This window comes from Brachycentrus maculatus, unplaced genomic scaffold (assembly GCF_059751285.1).
Source record: "Brachycentrus maculatus isolate JH-2025_06_01 unplaced genomic scaffold, ASM5975128v1 h1tg000199l, whole genome shotgun sequence".
Classification (NCBI taxonomy): domain Eukaryota; kingdom Metazoa; phylum Arthropoda; class Insecta; order Trichoptera; family Brachycentridae; genus Brachycentrus; species Brachycentrus maculatus.
In genome coordinates this window covers 2,983,409-3,010,264 of record NW_028280950.1, presented here as the reverse complement: position 1 = coordinate 3,010,264, position 26,856 = coordinate 2,983,409, and the positions used below count along the sequence as shown (strand labels likewise).

Sequence of the window (26,856 nt, the reverse complement as noted above, 5' to 3'; positions counted from 1 at the left end):
TACCGTACTGGAGGTCCCGGGTTCGATTCCCAGGGGGGGGGTCAAATAAACATAGGTAATTTTACCCTGGACTGGTACCTGAAGCGGAGGGCTGATCACCTTTCCTTCATGTGTTGATGATCAAGATGACACTGCGTTTATATTATGCAGTGCCCTAAGCACCACCGGGTGCGGATTGGGGTTTAAAAAATGACAAAAAAATGAAATACAAATAGAAAATAAAATTAAAGCAATGGTAGAAGAGGTGTATAGTAAGATGTAGCGGTTGTTACCTGTTGGGACTTCTTGTTGGGGGCCGTGTCGGGGCAGAGGGGGTCGGAGACGTTAAGGCAGGGCTTCTCCTGGTAACCCGTGGTGATGCCGGCCCGCTTCATGTACGCCTCTAGAGTCGTGAAGGGGAACAGCGAATGCCCTTCGAGTTTCTTCATCTCCTGTAGCATCTTCGTGGGGTTCAGGTGGGTCCAGCGCAGGTTCTTCGTCGCGTCGCTATAAATAAGGAAATTTTATTACTACCCAGGCCATATCCACCATATTGACTATCCTACACGGCTGTAATCTTATTTGAACAAAAAAAGGTAAAATTATATATGGAAAAACCCTGAGAGAAGATCGGCAGCAAACTTAAAATATATAAAACTTGTGTACGACCCATCATAACATATGGGATCGAATGCAGAGCGGACACCGCAGTAATAAAAAGCGCTAAGAGTGTCAGAAACGAAGACTCTAAGGAGCATACCTGGCTAGGTACAGAATAAGAAACACCAGGATAAGAGAAATATGCGAGATCCAAAACGTCGTTAGGTGGGGAAGGCAGCGAAGAATACAATGGTATGCGCAAGTGAGGAGAATGGAACCATTCAGACTCCCCCACATTGCACTACACGGCCCCAAGGTAGACGACTCCCGAGCAGGCCACCAAAGGGATGGATTGACAGCTGGGAATCAACATCGCAGGAGGCTAATCCCTCTTAAAAACAGGCCATTATAAATGTTATCAGTAGTGCATTTGTCTGACTCCTTTTCATATTTTCTCAACAGTCTCAATCCCAATATTTGTAATTTAGGTCATTTTCAATATAAACCGCGAAAAAATTGGGCAATTTGTTAATTTCACTAGGTGGAGGAGCTAAAACCGGGCGGTAGTAACATCATCTGGTGGCGGTCATGAGGCCTACACCAAGCAGAATAAAAAGAAGAAAAAGAAAAAGAAAGATGAAAAAAGGTAAGAAAATAGAGTGGATACTCACGTTAAGGTGACGGGGTACTCCGGGCCGAGCAGCTTAGAGCCCTCCCAGAAGCAGTCGAGCGGGGTGACGAGCGAGCAGGGGATGACGGCGTCGAATATCTGGTCGATGAAGTGCGCATCGAAGCTGGGCACGCTGGGCCGGTAGCAGAGGTCGCGCAGGCGCCACGACACGTCGAACATGTGCACGGACACGTCGGTGGCGCGGCGCAGCGCCTCCGCGTGCGCGAGCAGCGCGCGCGGCGACAGCACGCTGGCGGCGGGGTCGCGCGCCGCCTGCGCCGCCAGCTGGTGCGTGCCGCCCGCGCCCGCCGCGCCCGCCGGCCCGCCCTCGCCGCCCAGCGCGCGCCGCGAGTAGCGCAGCTCTTCCTCCAGCCGACCGCCCTCTGCGGACAATACCACACAGACCATTCAGCATTTATAACAAAATACAACGTTAATTTCGAGACAACTTTCTATATTTAGTACATAGTAAGTCGACATAATTTGTCTTGGACTTTGGATATTTGATCATTCCCTTTTCCTAAATATTTAGTACATTTAAAAAAATAATTAAACAAACCTTTTCTTCAAAATGCAAAAACAACATTTTCTGCCCCTGTAGCGGGTAAATATTAAGTTAAAAATATGGCTCTTTTGCTGGGATATAGTACATTTTCTGGGTATTCCGAAAACATGCATAACTGAAAATTTTCGATTTTTGATTTATGACGTTCTTGAAAGGAGTGAGCGATATGTGAAATTTTGTAAATGGAATGTTGTTTTTCTGTTACTAATTATTGTAAGTGTTCTGTAAAATTTCCAAATAAATATTTTTTTTAATTTTCAAATTGATTATGCAATCAAATACGACATGGCTTAATAATGCGATCTAATTCAGGTACATATCAGGAGAAATACAATGTTCATTTCGAGCATGTTTCAATATTTGGGTTTACGACCCTGTAAATCCCGAGAGAAAAACCGACGCCTTGTTGACTTTCAAACGTCATACTTTTAAAGGTCCTAAATCATCGCAGGAGTATTGCCCATTAAATCGGGCATTCACAACGCGCACTGAAAGCGCGGACTGCTTTCAGCTAAAAATATACAGAATACCGAGTGACATCTTTTCACACACCTGCCCATACAAGATCTCGGGATTATTTATGACGTACCCGTAACCATTTTGGTGACAGTGAATGGAAGGGTCCCGGCCCGCCCGCCGCATGTGGAATGCCATTGTAAACAAAATAGTGCATCAATTTACATAATAAGAGACGGAATGAAGACATCAAGCCGAATGAATCTCTTTACGTCGTTCGTAAAACAAACATACCCGAGTTCCGTCCATTACGGCGAGCATCCGAGGTATCGGGTACTCTCGAAAATACCGAATACGCGTGGTATCGGGTACTCTCGAAACTACCGAATACGCGTGGTATTGGGTAATCTCGAAAATACCGAATACGCGTGGTATCGGGTACTCTCAAAAATACCGAACACGCGTGGTATCGGGTATTCTCGAAACTACCGAATACGCGTGGTATTGGGTAATCTCGAAAATACCGAATACGCCTACGTGCGAGCAATACGCGTGTCGCGAGTGACGAAGGAAGCTACCGCGCGCGATTTGATAAGGACCTCCGTGTTAGGAGATGGATGGCATACAGGAGTTGTATAATTCCTCGCATTAATGCAGTAATGGTACGGCTGCCAGTTTTGGCGTTACAACTTCACCGTCCGCGGAAGGGGCTGCACCGTGTACCATATAATACCCGAGCTATTATATCGAATCGTCGATACAGATATAATAACAAGCTTCGGTAATTAATATTTAGCTCGAAGCCACAAGTTAACCGATCGAAAATACTAGTCTCCGGTAACCGATAATTTGAACGACGCTAATAGCGGACTCACGAAACATTGTACACCACACGACACGGTTGATATAATAACGTCTACACGAGAGTTACCGATATCATCTCGCAGCGGTACGAGACAGTCTCCGACCTACTGGTCATTAACATATTTCGTAATAACCCGCGCATCTTATTAAGTTCCTCCGAGTGATTCGCAGCCTCCGGCCCGTAGCGACCCTGCAGACGGGAGACTCCTCCCCGCGGAGCGCTGCCGGGTGGCGCCAGACGCCGGATCGCAACACCCGCTGACATCGGAATAAACACAGCCAATGATGGCCGCCAAACGGCGTACTCGTGTTAACGAGTCGGCTAATTTAATCAAAATATCTCATCCCCTGCATTTATGATCCCACGAAGAGACGGTTTTGTATCCAAAGTTGAGAAATTATCCCGTAGAAACAGGTGAATCGCCTGTAGGTACGGCAGAGACAATAATTGCGAAGGAATATAATTGACGGCCGAATATTCTCGGTTATTTGCGATGTTAAGTATAATGGAAGGACTCGTTGCACACGCAGTGAGTTCGGATCACCGGGAAAGTCTATAATGCAATAATGATACGCGTACAAATAAAAAGACGAGCGCCCTTGAGGTAGTATTTTACGAAAATGGCGCTATTCAAATCATCGAATATTATTATTATTATTGTTAAATAATACTTCCAATGACAGAAATAAAAACGTAGTATCCATACGCCGAGTAATCCACAATATCCATGCAAAATGGAGTTGGCATACATTAACATTATCTAATCAAATATAATTATGCACCGCGAATCCATTTTGGAAACAATAATTATCTATTCTATACGCTATTTGGAATCTAGTACATTAAACCAATTGATACCAGATGATAGAGAAGGTATGCACGTGGAATGGCGATGAGTCGTGTATCCGCCGCCCATCATACAACGGACCACACACAAACATAAACTGCATCGTAAAAACATTTAGCGATGCGTTTGCAAACAAACTTCCGTGCAGATTTATTCAGAATGTAAATGCGATGACGACAGTTGGCTAGTTGGATATCATGTATACAATAAACCTTAAGAATATATGTGGAGGTCCTCATCCAAACGTTAATTTCCATTATAAATGATTTTAAGTAATCAGGAATTCGAAGCTTGTAAAATTGTTACGTTTTGGCGCAATTTAATGATTTCATATTGGTTTAACATAAGATTGGTCGCGTTTTGTCGCAACTTTAATTAAGATTTCGATAGAATACAATAAACAGGACAGATTTGCATTTAAATGATTTTTTGTGCAATATTGGAAATGTAACTTTTTGGTGAGGACCTCCACATGTGACTAAAGGCGAATGCTTAGATATTTTTCCTATCCCATCTGACCGGAGTGGTATGGTGTTATCTCGATCTTGCATCGCAAGCAGGAAATCCTTTCAACTAAAAACATTAATTTTATCAAAATAATTCTACGGTGACCGACAACAAAACGTAACTGGGAATGGACCGTATAAAATATAATGACGCGATTCATATAGGTGTGTTGCATTTAACAAAAGTTCAGAACATCAAAGCCGCTAGATCTTTTCAAACGAACGTGAAAGTGAAAAAACAGCGTTTTCAGATTACGCTGAAATATTTTTATATTCAAACGGTATTTTTATCTCGAAAGGAAACAGAAAACGATGTTATCGATCAAACAGGACCAGACAACACAGGGAACTTATTTCAGAAAGATATTATCTCGTAAGCGCGCAACAGCTGACAGGATGACATTGCTAAAATATATAAAAGACCAGAATATTTCTAATAAGTATATATTAAACGTAGTTTCAAACATAACGTGAAGTACTTCACCATTATGTTTTGTTATTTTACAAATTATAAACACACACAGAAAGGAAATTAACCGTTTGTGATGTGTTAAGGGTACGGGTTAAATTTAAACACGAGGGTGGTAAAATAAGAGCAGATTTACGATTCACACTACCCACGGAACTAAATCACCGTACATGTTGACAGCACATGTTCGACTAGAAATAGCGGCAACATATTGGGAAGTTGTAATGCACGGCGCACGGATCTCACGTCCCGATGTCAAATTAAATAAGGGAGAAAAATTCCCAAAGGAATTTTCACTATGACGTTGAACATACTTTCGACATCGAGGATATAATTGCAAAACAAAAGTGGAAATAGAAAAGGTGTCCTGTGACAGAGATGGGATCTCAAGAGAGCTTTGAATGAACTTAAATCAATTCAGAATTATTGCAATGTGGATGTTCAATAATGGGTAGAATGGTGAACGTTACACAATTGTATAAAGTGATCGCTTAAGCCAGGCAAATGCCTTTCATAAAAAAGGGAAGAACGATACATGTTTCATATCAAGTTAAGACACCTTTAAATTGACATCTCATCCGTAGGGTGAATAATCGAGTTTCCGATATAATAAATAATATTAATATCGAAAGATTTTTAGATTACGTATTCGATATTAGGAGTCTTGAAATGAATCCTCCTTTTTTTAAATAGCCCAGCCTAATGAAGATTCTTGGTTTAAATTAAAATATGATGATATGGACCACCTATGAAAATGTAGGTACATAAAAAATACCTGTCTTAAAATATCATCAAGTTTCTCATTTGATTTACTTATCCACATCCAGTTTTGCAAGTTACGACAGTAAACATTAAAATAAAGTACCGTCTCTCGTCTGGTAAAAAAAAGTAAGTAAATGCCTGTATTAAGTCAATAATGCAACTTTGTAAAAATTGCAACATGGGCGTGTTGCGTGCGGGCGAACGAACATAATAATCATCAGGAAATTACTAACTTACTTAGCACTCAAACAATTTTTTCGTTGTTAAGTAAATAAATTCACAAATACTAATTTCAATGATATTAATTAAGAATGAATAATAAAAAATAATTTTAGTTAAGAACGAGGCCTAATTTTGAACATTGGTATTACGTTAAAATTCCGCTATTCGTACATGTTCCATGCGTCCGCTTTAAAGGAATTATACGAATATAGAATCAATTTCCCACATTAAAAAAATATATAAGTGGATCAATCCAATGCATTTTTTGCTAATAAAATTAAACCCAATCAAGGCACAATAAAATATATTACGGTAAATAATTTTTCTTATCGAGTTTATATATATTTTTAGTTTACAGAAATTTGAAAACAAAAATGATGGGGTTAGAAGATTGGCGGTAAGTCAATGAAATTTGATCAACATTTTGAGTGTGTCCAAATACTTCACAATTCACACATTAAATGTTACACGTGTGTAAAGTGATCACTTAAACCAGCCTATGACGGTCGTAAGCCCCGTAAATGCCCAGACTTCCATATTCTTCTTCATCTTGGATGAGATGTCAAAAAATAATATGAAATTTAATCACGGTAACATAATTGTGAGTTTAATTTTTTGGATCTAATAATCGTTCTGGAGGTCCCGGGTTCGATTCCCAAGGGGGGTAAAATAAATATTAGTGATTTTTTCACTGTAATATTTATTCAATATTACCCTGGACTGGTACCTGAAGCAGAAGGCTGATCACCTTTCCTTCATGTGTAAACGATCAAGATAACACTGCGTTTATATGACGCAGTGCCCTATGCACCATTGGGATGCGGATAAGGGTTTTATTATTATTATTATTACTTGTAAGTACAGAGTTATTATTGCGATGGCCTTAATTGTTCGTGTTTAATGACGTCCAGCTTTTGAAGGTTTAAAAGATATAACTTTGTCATTAAACAGATGCTCCGTAGAATAATGAAAAGTTAGGATTACAAACGATTTTCTTACTAAGCTCTTTATGTAAAAATGAACAGTAGTATCTACAGTGTTTTCACGTTTGTGCGTGAATCGGACAAGCATGCGAATGAGAAATCTATATATTTTTTAAATTATTAAAAGTTAGATGAATATAGAGACGGACGAATGTCGATATTTCACTGTACATATTACAGAAACGAATGTTGGGTATAATCAATCTACGCAAGTAAACCAGTATCGGAATAGACTTTTACTACCAGTCGGTTCTGACCGCATTTTGGGTAAACAGCTGTTGAGGTTTTTACTAACCTAGACGAAAATCTTAAACAGCATCATTATAATGGCAGTTAAAACCAAATTTAACAATAACACACGCCTAAATAGCTGCGCCTAGCTCCGTGCAGGCACTGCCTCGGTATGACTCCAGTAAATCAGAAAAACGTCTAAAAACCCCAATAGAAAATGCAACAAAAGGATTTTAAAGATAAATCAAAATCAACTTTGCGTGGCATACACTAAAAATCTGTTTTGATCTCAATTAAGTTCCTGTAGATTACTACGGAGTTGGGAGTTTTACTCAAATAATTCATTTGAAACCCTTATGCGCACCCCAATGATGCATAGGGCACTGGATCATATAAACGAAGTGTTATCTTGATCGTTAGCACATGATGGAAAGGTGATCAGCCCTCCGCTTCAGGTATCAGTCCAGGGCAATATGGAATAAATATTAGAGTGAAAAATCACTTATAATTATTTGACCTCCCTGGTAATCGAACCCGGGACCTCCAAAACTGTACCTGAGTGTGCTGACCATTACACTACGGAGGCGGACTCAAATAATTCCATATGCTAAATGATATTATTAAACATAATTTCCGAGTCTATTAACATATTTCTCACTACTTCTCTTTCTCAGAAATTAAGTTTATTGATCTATGATAGAATGAATGTCTGAACACATCTCTAAAACGCATATGTGGAGGCGCGAAGAGGACCTAATGTTGCCTTTATGACGAGCCACAAGAGTATACATATTTAAAACAGTCAACGTCATAAAATAATCTAAAACTTTTAATATTCCTCTAATAAACGGGTCAATAAAAAGACTTACTTAACATTCATCCATTAAAATGTTGGGTCCTTGAAAGGAATTTTAAAATTTCAGTCGAGGATCAAGTTCGTAATGAATACTCCGGGGTCCTCGAACCAAGAACTATATTAACATTATATGTACCACAAAATAAAAATTATCGTTATTTATGGAAGAAAAGCGATAAAAACGTTTAATATTAATTTTTAATGATAGTGGACAATGCAATCAGATGGACAGCAAATAGATACTATGTAATAAACCGTTATATTTTAGTAACGTGTCAATACTTTTAAAAGTCAGTAATTTGTGTATCCCGCGGGGATATTAAGTGTAATTCACTGTTCTCATGACGTCACAGGTTGTCAATTTATACTATAGTAGAGGTACACGTAACTCGCTGGTCAAATAAAATTGATATGGAAAAAAGTACACAGTTATTATTTTAATCTATAAAATGCAGTTCCACCAAGAAATGTCAGTACAAAACTTAAATCTAATGTATATTATTGTTGTTTTAAATAAAGATGTTTAAACAATTAAATGTTTACAACATTTTGAGTGTGTCCAAATACTTGTTCACAAATCTGGGTATTCTTCACTTAGGAGTTATTTTTTTGCATTTTTTTTTACATCTCAACATAGATGAAGGAGAATATGAAAGTCTGGGTATTTCTGGGTCCAGACGGTCCATATTCTTCTTTATCTGTGTTGAGATATAAAAAATGTAATTAAATGTTTGAATTTAAGCATGCACAAGATAAAATTTAAAGAAAATTAAATCAGGTAGTACTATATTGTCCGCCTCCGTAGTGTAATGGTCAGCACGCTCGGCTACCGTTCTGGAGGTCCCGGGTTCGATTCCCAAGGGGGGTAAAATAAATATAAGCGATTTTTTCACTGTAATATTTATTCAATATTACCATGGACTGGAACCTGAAGCGGACGGCTGATTACCTTTCCTTCATGTGTAAACGATCAAGATAACACTGCGTTTATATGACACAGTGCCCTATGCACCATTGGGGTGCGGATAAGGGTTTTATTATTATTATTAGTACTATACATCCTCGTACTCGTAAATAATGAAAGAAACCATCGGGACAAGCACGAGTCGTATTTACAAATAATTAGTCGGTCGCTAATGCATTCGGCTAAATGAATCATTTGCAGTTTGCACCACTACACTAATAAAGCGAGTACTCTTTATCATTTAACATCAATCATTCATTACAAACAGAAGACAGGTTACAGCATTTTTTGCAACGTGTCTATTATATATAGATACATCGGGAACATTACTGTATTACTTACCATCAATCCATTCCTCCACAGAGAGATATAATCATATTTAATAATAATTATTTTGGATAATTCATATAGCGCCATTTTAGTGAAATACTGTTTCAAAGGCGCTAATATGACCATAATTGTAAACACAGTTTTCAAAAAGGTGGTTTATAACCAAAAAAAATGGTTTAAAACCACATTTGTTTGTTGAACGGTTGAACGCAACACATGCATTGCAAGAAATGTTAGCCGAGTGATCCGGGAGGGTAAACCTAGCATATAACAGTCGCTAGTACATAAGTCGACTGTTTTCTCCTCTAGTCCTTATCCGCACCACAATGGTGCATAGGGCACTGCATAGTATAGAAGCGGTGTTATCTTGATCGTTAAATACACGAAGGAAAGGTGATCAGCCTTCCGCTTCAACTACCAGTCCAGGGTCATATAATAAATATTAGACTGAAAAATCAATAATATTTATTTTGACCCTCTTGGGAATCGAACCCGGGACCTCCAGCATGGTAGCCTAGCGCGCTAACCACTACACTATGGAGGCGGACAAACTGCGACTGTTTTCTACTAATATTTATTTAATGTGACATCTTGGGCTGGCAACTGAAGCGCAGATCATATCACTTTCCTTTCATATAATCATATAATGCATCGATCAAGCTTAATACTTTTTCATCTTCTTCATCTTGCTGTAGGCCTTGTGGTCTGTTTTTAAGAAGGATTAGCCTCCTGCGATGTCGATTCCCAGCTATCAAATCATCTCTTTGATAGTCTGCCCGGGGGCCGTCTACCTTAAGCTTGACCGTGCAGTGCAATGTGGGGGATGGTCCCATTATCCTCACACGCGTATGCCATGGCAATGGCCTTTTTCGTTGCCCACTTCCGCACCTAACGACATCTTTGATCTGGCATATCTCTCTTATTCTGCTGTTTCTTATTCTTTCTCGTAGACTCTTGCCAGATACGCTCCCTAATGAGCTTAATACGAAATAGTAAAATATTCAATGTCTTCATTAGCACAAATATTTGATGACTAAATATAACACATATATATTTATAATATAAATTCTGTAAAATGTAGGAAAAAGACTGGCATAAAAAATGAAGATGTATTTAAAAACGAAAAAAAAATCAGAAAAAGCTTGTGGCAAGTTCGAATTTTGTTAGTTCACTGGTTAATCCGGAACCGGAATCCGGTTTAAGCTATCCCAAATAATCGGAAGTGAGAGACTGCTTGAGACAGCCACTGCGCTGTGAATATTGCATAGTAACTGGGCGCAACTGACAATCTACCATAGAATATTCATCACCCAAGAAAATAGGGTATATAATCAAAGCAGCAGACTCTCGACTGCGAAACTGGCGTTGCTGGTTCGATTCCTGCCAATTGCAAAATAAATTCAAGAAATATTTATTTTCAATTGGTATGGGTGTTTGTGATGTATTTTTCACATTAACCCTCCCTATCCTTACTATCCTACCTGCAGACAAGCCTTTAATTAAAAATAAAAGAATATGGGTACAAACGAATGTTTCGTTTGTATCCATATTCTATTCTAACGACATTCGTTTGAAAATGCCTTAAATAGGCGAAACAATCGTAACAAAATTGATTTTTATGTGTTTTTTTTTAACAATAAAATAAAACTTTTTAGATTATAGAAATAATAGATTTTAAAAATCAATCTTTGATTTTAACATATAATAAATAAATTTGAATGGAGTTCAACAAATTAAATGCCAAATCTATAAACAATATGGGTACATTTCAAATTAGCTAATTTTTTTTTTCATCATGTACATAATTACAAATAACAATTATAATAAAGTGCTTTCACCGGGTTTTCCCGTGCCGAGGGCACATTTCACAATATTTATTTGTAAAATTATATGAAAATAAAATTGTTTATGGCATGCAAAATATGTAGTATGATGGGTATTTATTGATTTACAACATTTTGAGTGTGTAAGGAGTTTTTTTTTTTAAATATTTATTGATTTTACCCACAGTTATAATATTTTAACGAAATTCTAGGATCGATGATAAAAAAAATATTATTGTAAAAAACGTGTATTTTTACTTTCTACGCAATAACGCGCGAAAATCCAGTTGTGATATAGCGGCGCCGCGCGAGCGAGACGGCGCTATCGGCCGAGACAAGGTCGGCTAGTGGAGCGCGCGAGCGGGACGGGTGCAGGAGAGCGAGCGGGACGGGCGGAGGAGAGCGAGCGGGACGGGTGGAGGAGAGCGAGCGGGACGGGTGGGCCACCCACGCGCCACGCGGGTGGCCCGCGAGAGATGTGCGCGCGCATGTCACCGCCGCTATATGGGCCTAGGGATGGCCGGCGACCGGTGACCGGTGACCGACATGAGCGCGGTGCTGCGATGCCGGTCGTTTTTGTACAATACTTGCAAAACGTAATAATAAAATTATAATCCGTCATTGCATACATAGAATATTCGCAGGTTTAACCTGCCCACCTCGCAAAATATCGAAATATTTTTATAGAATTTTTAACCTGATGAAGGAGCAGGGGGTCACTTTGGCGCGGCACTCTATGAGCCATTAGATTCAAGTCAAGTTCTTAACTTGCCTAACTTAACTAGCTGTCTCTCCGAAGAGGTAAGCAGAGATAATAGAACGTCACACAGCTATATCTTTGTAAATTAAGAAATACCCGTTTAATTAAGTAAACAAAAGTTAATGTAATGAATGGGTTTGTCGTATGTTTTTTTTTTATTAAAATCGAAAATATATCGAGATAATTAGATATGTAAGTAGAACAAATAGATCCAACATAGATGGCTGTTGTGAACTCATATATACTGTGTCACGAGATCAATATATGTAGGAGTTCCAAAAATTTGAGTAGTGTGGTTGTCAACCATGGGTAGACATGGTGAATGTTGCACGTGTTTAAAGGGATCACTTAACCAGCATATGACAGATCGTAACCCCTGTAAATACCCAGACAGCCATATTCTTCTTCATCTATGTTGAGTTGTCAACAATGTAACTAACGTTATTATTAACGGTTAAAATAAAAATGTATAACAGTATTTAGTAGTTGCAAAACAATTTTTTTTAGTATGATTATATGTATATGTAGATATGTAATATATTATTCACATATTACGTTCGTGACTCATATGAATTATGACATTATTCCATAATAATAAAAAACATATACTTACTTACCTACAAGGATCGACAGTGGAAGGTTGGCATACTTTTTTAGATGGAATTTAAATTGAACATTATGAATCCGAGCAGTTCAATTATATCCCACAGATCTACAAGAGTGATTCGAATCAATGAAGCAATGAAATAAGCCGGTATTCAGTGAATAACGGAATGCATGATTATTGAAATTACTCGGTGCTGTTATTTAACTAGCAATCAATTTCTAAAACGGAAACGGGGTTTGTATCCGCAGAATTCGAGTAATGACGATAAAATAGAAACGATAAACACTAATGAAGCGATAAAATTAATCGCATCAAATTATGTTTATTAGTTCATCCAAGATATTTTCTACATTCTGACATCTCTCTTAGAAAAGTATACATATATTTAAGAGATGCATTTCTAAGCACTTCGGCTATTCAATGGAAATAAAACATCACTGCTTCTCGGCTGTCCAAATTTAAAACACAGTAAGGGACATTTTTTTTGTAGTAGGTTTTTTTTGCATTTTTGGACTAAGTAGAGTCTACTTAGTCCATAAATGCAAAAAAAACCTACTACAAAAAAATGTCCCTTACTGTGTTTTTAATTTGGACAGCCGTTCTTCTTCAAACCTTTATCCGTACTCGATGGTACATAGGGCACTGCATCATATAAACGCAGTGCTATCTTGATCGTTAACACTCGAAGGAAAGGTGATCAGTCCCCCGTTTCAGGTAATATTGAATAAATATTAGAGTGAAATATCACTTATATTTATTTGACCCTCCTTGGGAATCTAACCCGAGACCTCCAGTACGGTAGCCGAACGTGGTGACCATTACACTACGGAGGCAGACAAGTGATCACTACTACTCCAAGAAAATAAATAAGTTCAAAGACAATCTTCTTTTCATTCAAATTCCTTACATTGACTTAATAAATCTATACGTTAAATGTTGTATTGTGATTTGGTAGTTTTTGAACATATTTGTGATATCAATTGAGATTGAAAATATTGAGTATCCAACACAGTGAAATATTTTTGGTACGGTTGAAATCGTACTGGGTACTTACAGAAATCTAACGAACAATACAACATACGTTATGTTACAAGGCCGAAGCAGGTACCGCAGAGTACCTTCGCTAAACAACTTCATCGGAGGTGAATGATGGCAACAGACTATGTTGCAACAATTTAAAATATCAACAACAAAAAATACGAAAATTAAAAATTACTGATAATAGTTAAACAGTATTAAATTCCAAGTTATGGTTATTGAAAAGAGATAATTATCACATTCAATACCATAATGGTTATTGAATATAATATACCTGAAGTTTAGGTTGTGCCACATCCCTAAAGAACCAATCTTTGCACTCCGACCTTATCGAGTATTGGGGGCGCCGTGGGGCACGGTGAGTACAGTACAATGGGGGGCGTAGCTCCATGCATGGGGTCTAGCGGTACTGAAGATGTTTCGTAATGGAAGGATTGCACCAGCATCTCTACTCTTTACTTGTTTATGAAGCCATTCTCAACATGAACTTACAATAATTTGCTTAGTACGCGTTCATCTCGGGACATTCTCTACCTACAATGTATGTGAAATCGGTAAAGTAATGCCAAAGGGGTATATCTGTCAAATTTTTCATTTTCTAAGTTTGTTCCACAAAATGTCTAAAATAGTGTATTACATAATCTGGCAAAAGGATATAGCTGTAGTTGCAATACTTATTAAGCTTTAAAGATATGTATGACATATAAAAATACATAAAACAAATGAGTTATTTAATTTCACAACTTTGAGAAAATTTCACAATTTCCATGCCTCCTGAGAGCCTTAATCAAGCTTGCCTCTTTTACAAGGCATCAGGTTCGCGCCGCCCAGGACGACCACTGCTGACAATTCGTCGGCAGTTCTCGTCAGAACTTCGGGACGCGGATCTGACTTGGGAGGATGCAAGGGAGCTGGCAGCCGACAGAAAAGCCTGGAGACAGTTTGTGGACTCCATATGCTCCACCTAGGGAGCGGATATGGTTTATTATTTATTTTGTTTTTACTCTCCTGTAAAACTTGGTCTAAGACAGATATACCCGAACACTACCGAAATGTGAATATTATATAGTACGTATGTATAAAGGAGATTTACATAAGACTTTTCATGTCTTCTGTGCCATCTTTCGTTGAAGGACCGCAGTATTATCATATGTATTATCATTATAATAGATCATATGTATTATTTTATAAAACAAGTATGCTACGAAGAACCTCGCAATAAGATTTTGTGACAACCCAACCACCCATCCCCCCCCCACATGCCAAAAAACCATTTTATGACATACCTATACATATATATATAGCGTTTGGCACAAAGTCTGAATACCACTCATAAAGTCATGTATGTGGTGGTCTGGATAAAACAAGTCCCTGAATATAATACAGCTAGATAAGAATCTAACAGTAATGAATGTATGCTGTTGCAAGGGCAAGCAGACATCACGTGGTTATTGCGTACATAGTTAAGTTTCCACTATTATATTCCACGTTATATTTCCTCAAGTGCAACTATATTTTAAAGTGAAAATACGCAGAGCACTAAGGAGCTAGGTAGAATATCTACCTGCCGGTGGTAAAAGAGCTTTGGGTATAATAGTTATAGGCTATTAGCTATTAGCATTGTAATGGTTGCAAATAATGAACAAATAATATACACCGCCAGTTTTAAACGTATTGGGGATTATCCAACGAAAGGGAGAATCGGAATTACAAAAAGTTTTTTGTCATAACCCGTGGATTTTATATTTCCACACATAAGTTAAAGAAACAATATGTTAAATAGCCGAATGAAACGTAGTTTCCTAAATTATTATAATTGCTACACAATTTAAATATTATGTTGGGTTTTTGAAACACATTTACCATAAGGTATTTTGGAGAAGAAAGACCCAAAGTACAGTGGGATATTATCCTCAGAAAATCCTTTGAGCGATGTAAAGAGACAGACTCGGTCCGTACAAAATTAATTATCTCATCTTCGGCTGTCTTGTGGCGGGAGAGGCCCTCCTAGGGCCTGAATAAGAAATTGCTTGCGGTCAAAAAGGAAGAAGGGAAACGGGCTTCACAATTGAACATTTCTATTACTGAGAACATTAACAAACAGAGTAGAAACTTTAAGGTACAAATAATTAATGTAATATTGATACGCGTATACGTAGGTTTGCCAGACGTCCTGGTTTGACCGGGACAGTCCTAGTTTTCGGACAAAATCCCGGTGTCCCGGCCGGTTTACTTCACGTCCCGGTAAAAATTAAATTTGATTATAGATGACTAAACTTTTGCCCACCTCCGTAGTGTAATGGTCAGCACGCTCGGCTACCGTTCTGGAGGTCCCAGGTTCGATTCTCAGGGGGGGGGTCAAATAAATATAAGTGATTTTTTCACTTTAATATTTATTCAATATTACCCTGGACTGGTACCTGAAGCGGTGGGCTGATCACCTTTCCTTCGTGTATTAACGATCAAGATAATACTGCCTTTATATAATGCAGTGCCCTATGCACCATTGGGGTGCGGATAAGGGTTTGATTGATTGATAGATGACTAAAAGTCTAAAAATCATTAATTGTGAAGGATTATTTAGGATGATCACTTTGTCATTGATTTCACTGTACTGTACGCTGGGGACATTCCGGCGTCCCGGTTGAACATTTCAGAAATGTGGCAAGCCTACGTATACGGTCATATTATATAGGAATAAAGATAAAACAAGAAGATATAAGATGAGAACGCGAAAAGCTTATTTTCACAGTTTGGTTGTAGGAAGCTAACCTGTATATGTAGTAGGAAGCTTTACGATTATACTTGGCCAGTATTTGCGAAACACGCATTGGGATTCCATAATTTTACGATCCATAAAGTATCGCAGATAGGGAGATGATTTATAATGCCGCCCGTGTAATTAGCGTTAACGTTCCTACGTTATTATTATGCAATCGGGGAACTTCATAAAGCGAAATTACGTTATGTACCACGGACGTGTCCCTGTAATTAATCATTTTCTAAGAAAGGTCATCGGGCGTGGTCAGTTATACCATACCTCCTTACAATTACAAAGTGATAAATAATCCGTGTGAACGGAGATACGTAGGTACTACATAATAATAATGTGCGAAGGATTAGCGTACGTAATGTGAGCTCTATTTCTTGTAACGAATGATTTGTGCACCCCTTCCCAGAGAGCCGCGGGCACCTTGCCTTCGAAATATAGCTGTTCTAAGAACAATTCATCATACTCGACTAGATTACAATTCGGAAACGACCCAAGTGCTTTACTTATTTATTCGAGTATCGGTTAAAAAAATAACATACGTTTACGTTATTTTAAATATTCAAGATGGTCACATTATATAATAAATAGTAAGCGCACGAGAACATCGTTTTTAAAATAATATTAATAAACGAGTCGTTGTAATAATATTCATAGAAATTCCACCGGAGTAATGCCGGCATGTGTAGTATACTGAAACCGATAGGAGTGGCGACTTACCATTCGGTAATGCTTTATAACCAATATTACCGACCAAATTGCAGGATGGACCGTGAAAGCTATTTATTACCGGGTCTAGAATTGATTGCCGCCTGTTCGGGGGAAAGATTCAATGCGACGCGATGTACCACCCGCGCGTCAGTACAAGCGACAACGTCTTCATCGATACGTACGATTATGGTACGGAGTAGGTACGGGCATCACTATAGACAACTTATTTCTTTACTGGGAGCATAATACTCGTCGAGATTGCGACACTGAAGGCCTTTTCTAGCGTGAATTTACAAATTACGATTGGAAGCGGGGGAAAAAAGTAACTGGAAAAAAAAGATAAACGCAATCTACCAAAAATCTTGTTAACCACTCGGTACAGCCCACCGAAATTTGACACACAAGAAGTGAATAGAAAATGTAATGTATTCAAAATGATTACGAAAATGACTAGCCTCCGGAGTACTGCCCCTTGGGCTGCCGTAATTGGAAGAAGTTAAATTATAATGTCTTCATTTGGTCAGAATCCGGCGGCAGCGGCGTGCAGGTAGAGGATGTCTCGGGGAGAGGACATGCCATGCCCACCGACAGACAGATTGAGCTTAATTGATTTTCCGATTCTATTACCATTTCAATTGTACGTGGCCAGTAGTAGCTCGCCTCGCACACGGCGCGCGGCGATGGGACCAGTTTTTTCTCATCCGAAATTAATTTAGTCGATGCTCCGTCGAGATAAGTAAAACACAATGAGGTATTAATTAAAACCATTACTTTACAATGACCGGCGATATGTACGAGACCACCGTAACAGTCACGCTAATTCGAGACGTAAATCAAAATAGATTACCGACTATTTTATACATATTCATCGTTGAATGCACCGCGGCAAAAAGAGCCAGTCTTAGTAATGTTCATTCGGGATAGGCATTATATTATATTACGGAATGGTCACACCTAACACCTTCAATTTCCATTTAAACAGTCGTAAAACCCACACACGCCCATCGCGAGGCAAATTTACGAGGAAACCCTCGGAAGAAGGTATCGGGTAAAGGGATGGCCTAAATCTTAAATAACATTACCGCGACTTGTGCGTTAGAATGTCCGCGTCTCGAAGCCGCGTCGTATTCTACGACACTCGCCTACAAAAAGACAACTCAATACGAACAGAAATAACTCCAAACACTCCCTTTCGTTCAATCAAAGCGGATGCGACGCAGTGAGCTTTCGAGGGGGAAGGAGATAGAGAAACCGAAAGAAAAGAAAAGGGAGCACGTGGGCGAAACATCCGAAGGTAAGATTGGAATAAAGCAATAAAATAACAATGCAGCAATAACAAAGACGTCACGAGAAAACGACGGGGGAGGGGAAAAAGACAATAGGGGCCCAGTATCGAGAACTAATATTAGACGGAGATAATGTTTAGCAAATCCTCCGGCACCGAGGTCTCTTCCGATTGCGATGCATGAACTTTCATACTATGGTGAGTGATACTAATTCATACTATGGTGAGTGATACTATTTCATACTATGGTGAGTGATACTCAAGTACTAGTTAAATAACTAGTACTTGAGCTGTACCCGCTAGTACCTACATACTAATATCTTTCTTTTGATCATCAACCTCATTCTTTAGTTTTCCTCTACCTCCTTCCCTAAACTCCATTCTTCCTATGCCTTCATTATTATCATCAATTTGTAATATTCATAAATATTTCATATGAAGTAGTAGCTTCAATAATACAGCAGTAAATTGTCATTTATACTTCATGTTCAAGCACTATCTACCCTCTGCAAACAGCTAAGGTATCAAACGTTTTGATCAATATCACTAGTCTGTTTTTGGTTGGTAGGCAGAAGCCCGCCAATGTACGTATTTTTTCTGAACATGATGTTAAAATAAATAAATTAACGGAAAACTTGAATCGAAAAAAGCATAGGTGCTGAGGATTTATAACTTATTGAAAATATTAAAGTTACAATCGACAACAGCAAAATTATTAAAAATATTGTATGGCATTGATTGCACGCGGTTCAATTCCGAGCAGGCGGAAGGCGCTAGAAGGGGAAGGTCTCGAGTTCGAGATGATGTCTCTATCAGGGCCGCAGCAGCGCGCAGGAGAGTTAGTAATTCCCCGCCAGCAGTATTTACATAAACATCATTGTACGCGACTTACAATGCGTCCCGCTGCTCGGCGCTCCAGCCTTCAGGGCTGCCACCGCCACTGAACGTACAATCAATTTGCCTGTTTTTTCTTCTTCTAAATAATTCATCATACTCGAGTTAATTAGAAGGTTGTGCGATGCAGTCGCTTTTAGACCGGCTCCACATAATGGGCCCAACGGTTATAAAAATTCAAATTTCATTTCCTAAATGCAGAAAACGCACATGTCTCTTTACTAAAATCTATAGAAACGCTACTAATCTAAAATTCTTTTGAAAATATAGGTAGATAAGTATATATTTGCATCACTAATACTCATCTTCAATTGAACACTCTGAATTTTACTCATTGAGCTATAAGGAAAAGGGCCATCCGGTGTAATATGTTATGAATGTTAACTATCTAATATTGTATGTAAGTATGTGAAATTTAGTTGAGTAGTAAAAAAATTGCAATAATTTGACCGGCCACGAACAGATATTTGGTAACGACTAAATAAAGACCAACCTCCATGATGTAATGGTTAGCATATTTAACTACCGTGCTGGAGGGCCCGGGTCCGACTCCCAGAGCGGGGTCAAATACGGAGAGCTGATCACCTTTCCTTCATGTGTTAACGATCAAGATAACACTGCGTTTATATGATGCAGTGCCCTATGCACCATTGGGTGCGGATTAGGCTTTATTTTTTTTAAATTTCTAAATGAAATTTAATTCTATAATAACAAATTGCCTTAATTTCACCAGGCACGAACACATAATTTGGCTGTCCAAACTTAAAACACAGTAAGGGAAATTTTTTTTGACCAACGTTTTTTTTGCATTTTTGGACTAAGTAGATTCTACTTAGTCCAAAAATGCAAAAAAACGTTTGTCAAAAAAAAGTCCCTTACTGTGTTTTGAGTTTGGACAGCCGAATTGGTAGTGACTAAATTAAGACAATGGGTAGTTTAAAAACAGCTATTGTGAATAGTTTTTTTTTGTTTGTTAAAACTTGGTAAAACGCAATGTAAGCGTCATACTGTGGCTGTATAGAAAGAAATAACCTAATAGTTTGATAGGAGCGCGCAGAATGCGAATCGCGTCTTCGGCCTCCGTCATCCCTCCGCTGGTCGCCGGTCGCTGGTCGCTGGTCACTGCTCACCGCCTCCTCGCGGCTGGATGGACCGCATTACTGATTACTCATGCACGAATATCACCGTCCTCGCCGGCCATTACCGCGGTCGTCCGACCACTCCGACACGGGATATAATATAGGAAAACGTTCTAAGTAAAGAGAGATTATTCGGCTGCCTTAAGAGATAAATATTTACAAAGTAATTGTGATCGTTTTACAGTCGAGTCTGAATTTATGAAGAGTCTCGCTTCGGATTTGGGAGATTGAATTCGAATCGAGGCAAACGCTTCCGCAGCATTTCTCTTTGTGATGGATATCATGCCACGATCTCGAATCGTAAATAACGTGGATACTTAATAATGTAAATTCGATTACGAGGCAGAAATTTTCTCATAGAATTTATTCTGGACACCGTAAAGTCTGCATATTCATCAGTCATAAATTTAAAAGTCACCTGCGTAACCTGGGAAAATCGTCGTTCCACAAAATATTTTTGGTAAGACGGTTATTGTAAGGAAAGATGATTACTTTCAAGTGTTTTACGACCCAGCATTCGTTAAGTCGCAACTTAATTTTCTCAAATCCAGGTAACATTTTACGTAATTTTTTTCTTAAAACACCGTTTATGCATTGAAAAATAAGTTTTTCTTCGAAATAATTATATGGTTTGGAAATAAAAAGAGTTATTGAAAGGTCTGGAGTTAAAAAATATTTTTTTATATACATATATTCTAAAAAACAACAAACAAAAAAATCCAATATACATTCTTATAAAAATCGGGCGTGGACAGACATGTGACCTCTCCGGTGGTCTCCTGTGGAATGAATTCTATGTTAGCGAATATCCCCGTAAGAATAAGACATCACAGTGAAAAATTGTTCTTATAGCAAGAACGTCTTCTCTGTTAGCGGTTAGATACGTACTGTGTACTAACAATAATCAAGTAACATTCCTTCCACATTCTAGGTGAGGTCAACAACACACATACATAGCTACCTTTTCTTTAAGTGAAAGTACAAATTAAATTTATTTTTTAATTGGAGCGTATATAAATAATAGATATCGAACTACTAATTACATTATCTGCAAAAGTAAACATTGATCGAAAGGAATAGTAATATAAACTACTCAAATCAAGAACTTCACTAGCGAGTCTCAGATTTTCCAGCAGGGTATCAGAAAATGAAAGATTATCAATCAAATGTGACAACATGACATTTTTTTAATTCGCAGATGAATAACTAGACTCAGAATTCTATTATTAGAATCCTTACTGTCCATCGAACCTCATCCATTAGCTTTTCCCCCTAACTCCTTCCCAAACTCCCCTTTTTCTTTGATTTCCTGATTTTAAATATTTCATAAAATATAAAGTAATTGCTTAATTAACATAGTAGTAATTTGTAATTTATGGTTTTTAACGTTGAAGCCCTACTTACCATTTGATTGGAAACAGCTATAAGAGGTATCAAACGTTTTGACCAATATCACTGGTCTGTTCTTGGTTGGTCAAAAAATATTGCTTTTTAGCAATAAGCCCGCCAATGTGTACATATTTCTTTTCGGTACATGAAGTTTAAATAAATAAATAATAACTGAAGAACTTCAAAATAACGGTTAAAATGTAATATATAAAATTATGTACGTACAACCTGATAGATGGAACCAAAAGTAGTCCCTTGTCGGATATACCACGTGTCACGTTTATCCCTTGATAATATGCGCCATCACACAGTGGGCCCGCATAGGAAGCAGCAAGAACATGCCTTCCGGCCGTTTTTTTCTTCAGTCTTTGGGTATTGATTATTTGGACCATTTTAATTTCAAGAAGCGAGCGTACTGGAACTTTCCAATAACCGTCTAGAAGTCGATGATCGATATGAATTAGTGGTATTAATGAATGCGGAATATTTCTTCCATTCCTCCAACCGTGGGTCCGATTAATGGCCCTTAAATGTCAACCCGTGCGCGGAGCAGTAAATCTGGAAGACTTTTGACTCACCGGGCAATAAAGTTTTATCAGGAATGCTTTCACGGCGCATCTTTTGATCTGTTCGTCTCGAACTTGGAGAACACACACTGCGAGCACGAGACGGAAGGCATAAAGTACTTATTCGGTCAGTTTGAACAAGGCGGTAGGTAGCTCCGAGCAAAACTTCATAGGTCAAGGTACCCGAGGCACTTTTGTGCCTATATCTTTACGACATCGACAGTACCGACAAATACAATTAAAAATAAAAACTACACAACGCACATTTACATACGATGATCGATTACAAGTTACAAGTGGCAAACTAACAATCGTAGAATGCAGAAAATAGGGAAAATTAGAATGACAAGAAAATCCCGTAATAATTATTTTGTATTCATAATAATATTTTACAAAATCACACACCAATAGACCTGCCGAAGCAAATTAAGTCATTAAAAACACTTTATAACGACAAAAAGGTTCCACATAGCTTATAATAAATGCTATTTTTTACTGTAATAAATTACTATTGTGTTAAAATATTACCTACAAATGAACGTAATTTGACAACCTACACACGTCAGTAGGCGCGAGCATAGTTCGTAATGTTTGTATAAGTATGTAATTTGTTATACAGTTTCTTATACCCTTCAGACGGTATTTTACAAAAAAAACTCAAAATATGTATTTATAATTTTCCGATAAATGTTAAAATAGATGTCTAATTGTCCTTTTTTTAAACTTATTAAATTGCTACGAGTGAAAATCGTAGTTTTTACTTTCGGATCGGTTACATACTACGTGTCAGACTCGTTATTTCATCGTAATGGGTGATTGAATTTTTATTTATTTATTGTGTAACTGATAATAATAATTATTATTATAATACTACAAAGAACATGTGTATTCATAGGTTAACGTAAATTTTCTTAATGGTTTTAGACTACCCGGGATTTTTTATTCACTAACCATGATAAAATGAGAGTCTATCATGTTTTGAATAAGGTAAGTCAATGTAAAGGGTAAGGACGGCTACAAGAATATATTAACTGATGGAGTTCTCTTCCGGCGTGGCACGACAATAGAATAAATAAAATATGGTAGGTGTGACAACTGGTACAAAAAACCTAGATATTCCAATAATGTACCCTTATTTCGAGGTGTTGAAATAGTACGTACCTTGGATCCACAGCTGGTCGACCCTGGAGTGCATCTGCGCGGACTTGAGGCCGACGCAGAAGGTGGAGAGCACGAGGAGGGCCACGAACAGCACCTTCCCAGCGTGCCTGTGCAGCACCCCGCCCAACGCCTCGAGTCGGGCCTGCAGCCGAGCGCGGGCCCACAGCGACCAGGCGCCGCCCGCGATCCGGCCCTGGAAACGCCGCAAGATATAAGTCGAGGGACGAAGCACTTCTTAGACATGTTTTTGCTAATTATAAAATGAAATTATGGTCACTTTGAACATATGGAGTAAAACCACCCTAAGAATATGCTATAAAACTTACAAAGTTGGAGCCTAAGGTAGAACATGATAAGCGGTGTTGTATAAGCCGTAGACAGGTTTCAGGGTTACTTGGACGTTTAGCGATTGCATTATTCAGAAGTTATCTTGATCGTTAATTATTATACAAATTCGCTCATCTACACAGTTGACAGACAACGACACGCTCTTCCAGCTTAAATGATGTCCAGTATAGGGACTTCATTTATAGTATGCTCCGAATATGTATTACATAATATTTTGGTACATACAGTAACGAAACGCCTGAATTCACACATTTTCCCAGAGTCAATCCATCCAAAGATTTGATTTTAAAGTTTGAATCGTGAGTAGGTAAACTTGTTTGCTGTGAATAACGAAAACAAATATGAAAATAATTTTTTTTTTAAACTAGTAATAATTCAGCTAGATCATAAGTAAATCAAATCATAATTAATATTTATTGATATCTCGGCTATTCTCTCAAATGCGTTACTTGTATAGCATAACAGATAATTAGGCTTGCCAGATTTCTGAAATGTTTAACCGGGACACCGGAATGTTCCCAGCGTACAGTACAGTGAAATAAATGACAAAGTAATCATTTTAAATAATCCTTCACAGTCAATAATTTTAAGACGTTTTTTGTCATCTCCAATCAAATTTAATTTTTACCGGGACGTGAAGTAAACCGGCCGAAAACCGGGACGTCTGGTAAGCCTACATATAATATAAAAAATAGAATCTTTCGCAGACAAATTCTTATGTCAATATCTCAATAGCAAACCAAACGAGAGGTTAATAAGATAATATATCACCGAAGAGCCAGGCCCTCTGCAGTGACCGCCATCATTCATCGTTAGCAAGCGGGTGTCCACCATCAGGCATACCTACAGCAAGGGGTCAACGCTGTCGACTCTCGGCATATCCTTAATACAAACAAAGGCGAGTGACTCGCGCTTAGAAATGCTTAATTCGTATTCTTAATTGATTTCGCATTTCTTCTAACCCTTTTCCGCACCACAATGGTGCATAGGGCACTGCATCGTATAGAAGCAGTGTTATCTTGATCGTTAAATACACGAAGGAAAGGTGATCAGCCTTCCGCTTCAGGTACCAGTCCAGGGTCATATTAAATCAATATTAGGCTGAAAAATCACTAATGTTTAGTTTGACCCTCTTGGGAATCGAACCCGGGCCCTCCAGCATGGTAGCCTAGCGCGCTAATCACTACACTATGGAGGCGGACTAAAATTTAGCATTTACGAAAAAAAATTATACGCGAAGCGGTTGGCATATTTTTTGCGGGACCCCGCAAGGTCTGATATCATGTTACCGGGTTCGGAGCGGTGCGTTTTATTTTAGCGCGAAACGGAAGCCTTGTTTACAATCCGCAAGGCCGACCGATGTTACGGTTCGGGTTTGTCAACCGCTGTTACGCAATCGCCCGCTCGTCAATGGTGGTTTACGGCGCATTGAACGGACGGCCCTCTGGCAGATGACATTTCGCAGTTTCTAGAATAACCGGTCCTGGAAGATCTCGCCCGCAGAGTGCATTTCTACGATTTCTACGCTGTGCGCGTCCTGCGATACGAGGTGTCCGATGACCGCCGCACAGGGAGGTAACGAACGTAATAGTCGCGTATGAATGCGCCGATTTAGCGAGCAGATCGCACACGGCGCCGTAAGCCGTGTCAATTTATAACGATATTAAAATCGTTTTGTCGGCAATGAGGGTAGTGCCGAGGCGGCGACCTTTTCGCACGTGGACAGAACCGCGGTAAGGAAACCGAGTACATCGAAAATTTATTACATTTTGAAGGAAAAATCTTCCAAATAGATTGCTTTGGCAAATCGGTAGACAAAAGACAAACACGATATCCTGTCATACATTCCTCGCTTCCTTCACATACATGCCCACCGATTACGCGGACTTTAGACACAACAGATTGTAAGTTTTAATGTCCGTCCTCATTCTGTTCTGTTCTGTTCTGCTCACATTCGCCACATAAACTTTCTTAATCATTTTCCCGTTCCATATGTACATACCACCTTAAAAAACACTACTTAATCTTTTCAACTATCCATAGTTCAGCCTTACATTATTTTCTAACATAACTAATAAAGTTCATTATAATTCCGAAAGTATTATAATAAAAATAAATTATATAAGTACATATAGATTTTTCCACATATATTTTATTTGACCAGTGATCAGATTTCGTCGTTACCGACATCATCAGACTGATGTCGGTGACGACAAAATCCGATCACTGAATAAATTAAATATACTTACGTGGAAAAAATCATAAAGTTGTTTTATTATATAAAATGCAGTTCCACCAAGAAATATCAGAACAAAATCGAAAAAATATATACCTGAATAAAATAATGTACAAATAAAAGCACGCATAGAAAATTTTGATATTTTCATAATGTGATCTTGTATGAATGAAACCGCAAAATCCAAATCGCGCACAGTCGTAAGAGTTATTATTGAGATATCTTCTGTGGAAACGGGTTCCCCGAGCCCCCCCCCCTCTCCTCCCCTCCCCGCGACCGCCCCGTGGGCCGGACCACCTAGCAGCGTCCGCCAAACATACTGAATCATTTATCATAATCAGCCGGCGCTGTTATTGTTCCGAGATACCACTATGCTATAATATTATTTTCAACCCGGCCGGAACGCCAAGTCGCGGGTCGCGGCGCTGTACCATTAAAAGGGACAAAGTAACAAAAATAAAGAAAATTCCTGCAGGCTGGAAAATAACACATACCACTCGAGTATTTTACGTTATGAAATCTAGGTTAACGTGGTAGAAAAATCATAATATGATGGAGGAACCAAGGAGCAACGTCGAGTGCCATATCTTTTCCTACTATTCTACTTTTCCCAACTATTGTTCCTCTTCCATTTCTTTTCCTTTATAACAGTGACGTCCTTCAGTCTGGGGCACTTTTATGTATATCATACGCAGGGGCGTGCATTCCATATAGTCCATCCTAACTTACCTGCGGGACATATAAAAACGCAATCAGTACCTACCCTACCTTACTAAGTAGTAGCTAGCTTATCTAACTACCTACCTCTACTGCCTACTCTAGTA

General features: G+C 38.5%; 1 protein-coding gene across 1 annotated transcript in view; it reads right to left on the bottom strand.

Annotated features, from left to right (window-relative positions):
- ptc (protein patched) overlaps nt 1-26,856 on the bottom strand; it is a 62,907-nt gene that overhangs the window by 17,771 nt on the left and 18,280 nt on the right. Inside the window, exons 2-4 of the mRNA XM_088263460.1 lie at nt 23,449-23,641; nt 1,251-1,632; nt 273-486 (exon numbers count right to left, since the gene is read on the bottom strand). Of these exons, the coding sequence (XP_088119586.1) occupies nt 273-486; nt 1,251-1,632; nt 23,449-23,641 (789 nt within the window). The remainder of the gene's footprint in view (nt 1-272; nt 487-1,250; nt 1,633-23,448; nt 23,642-26,856) is intronic.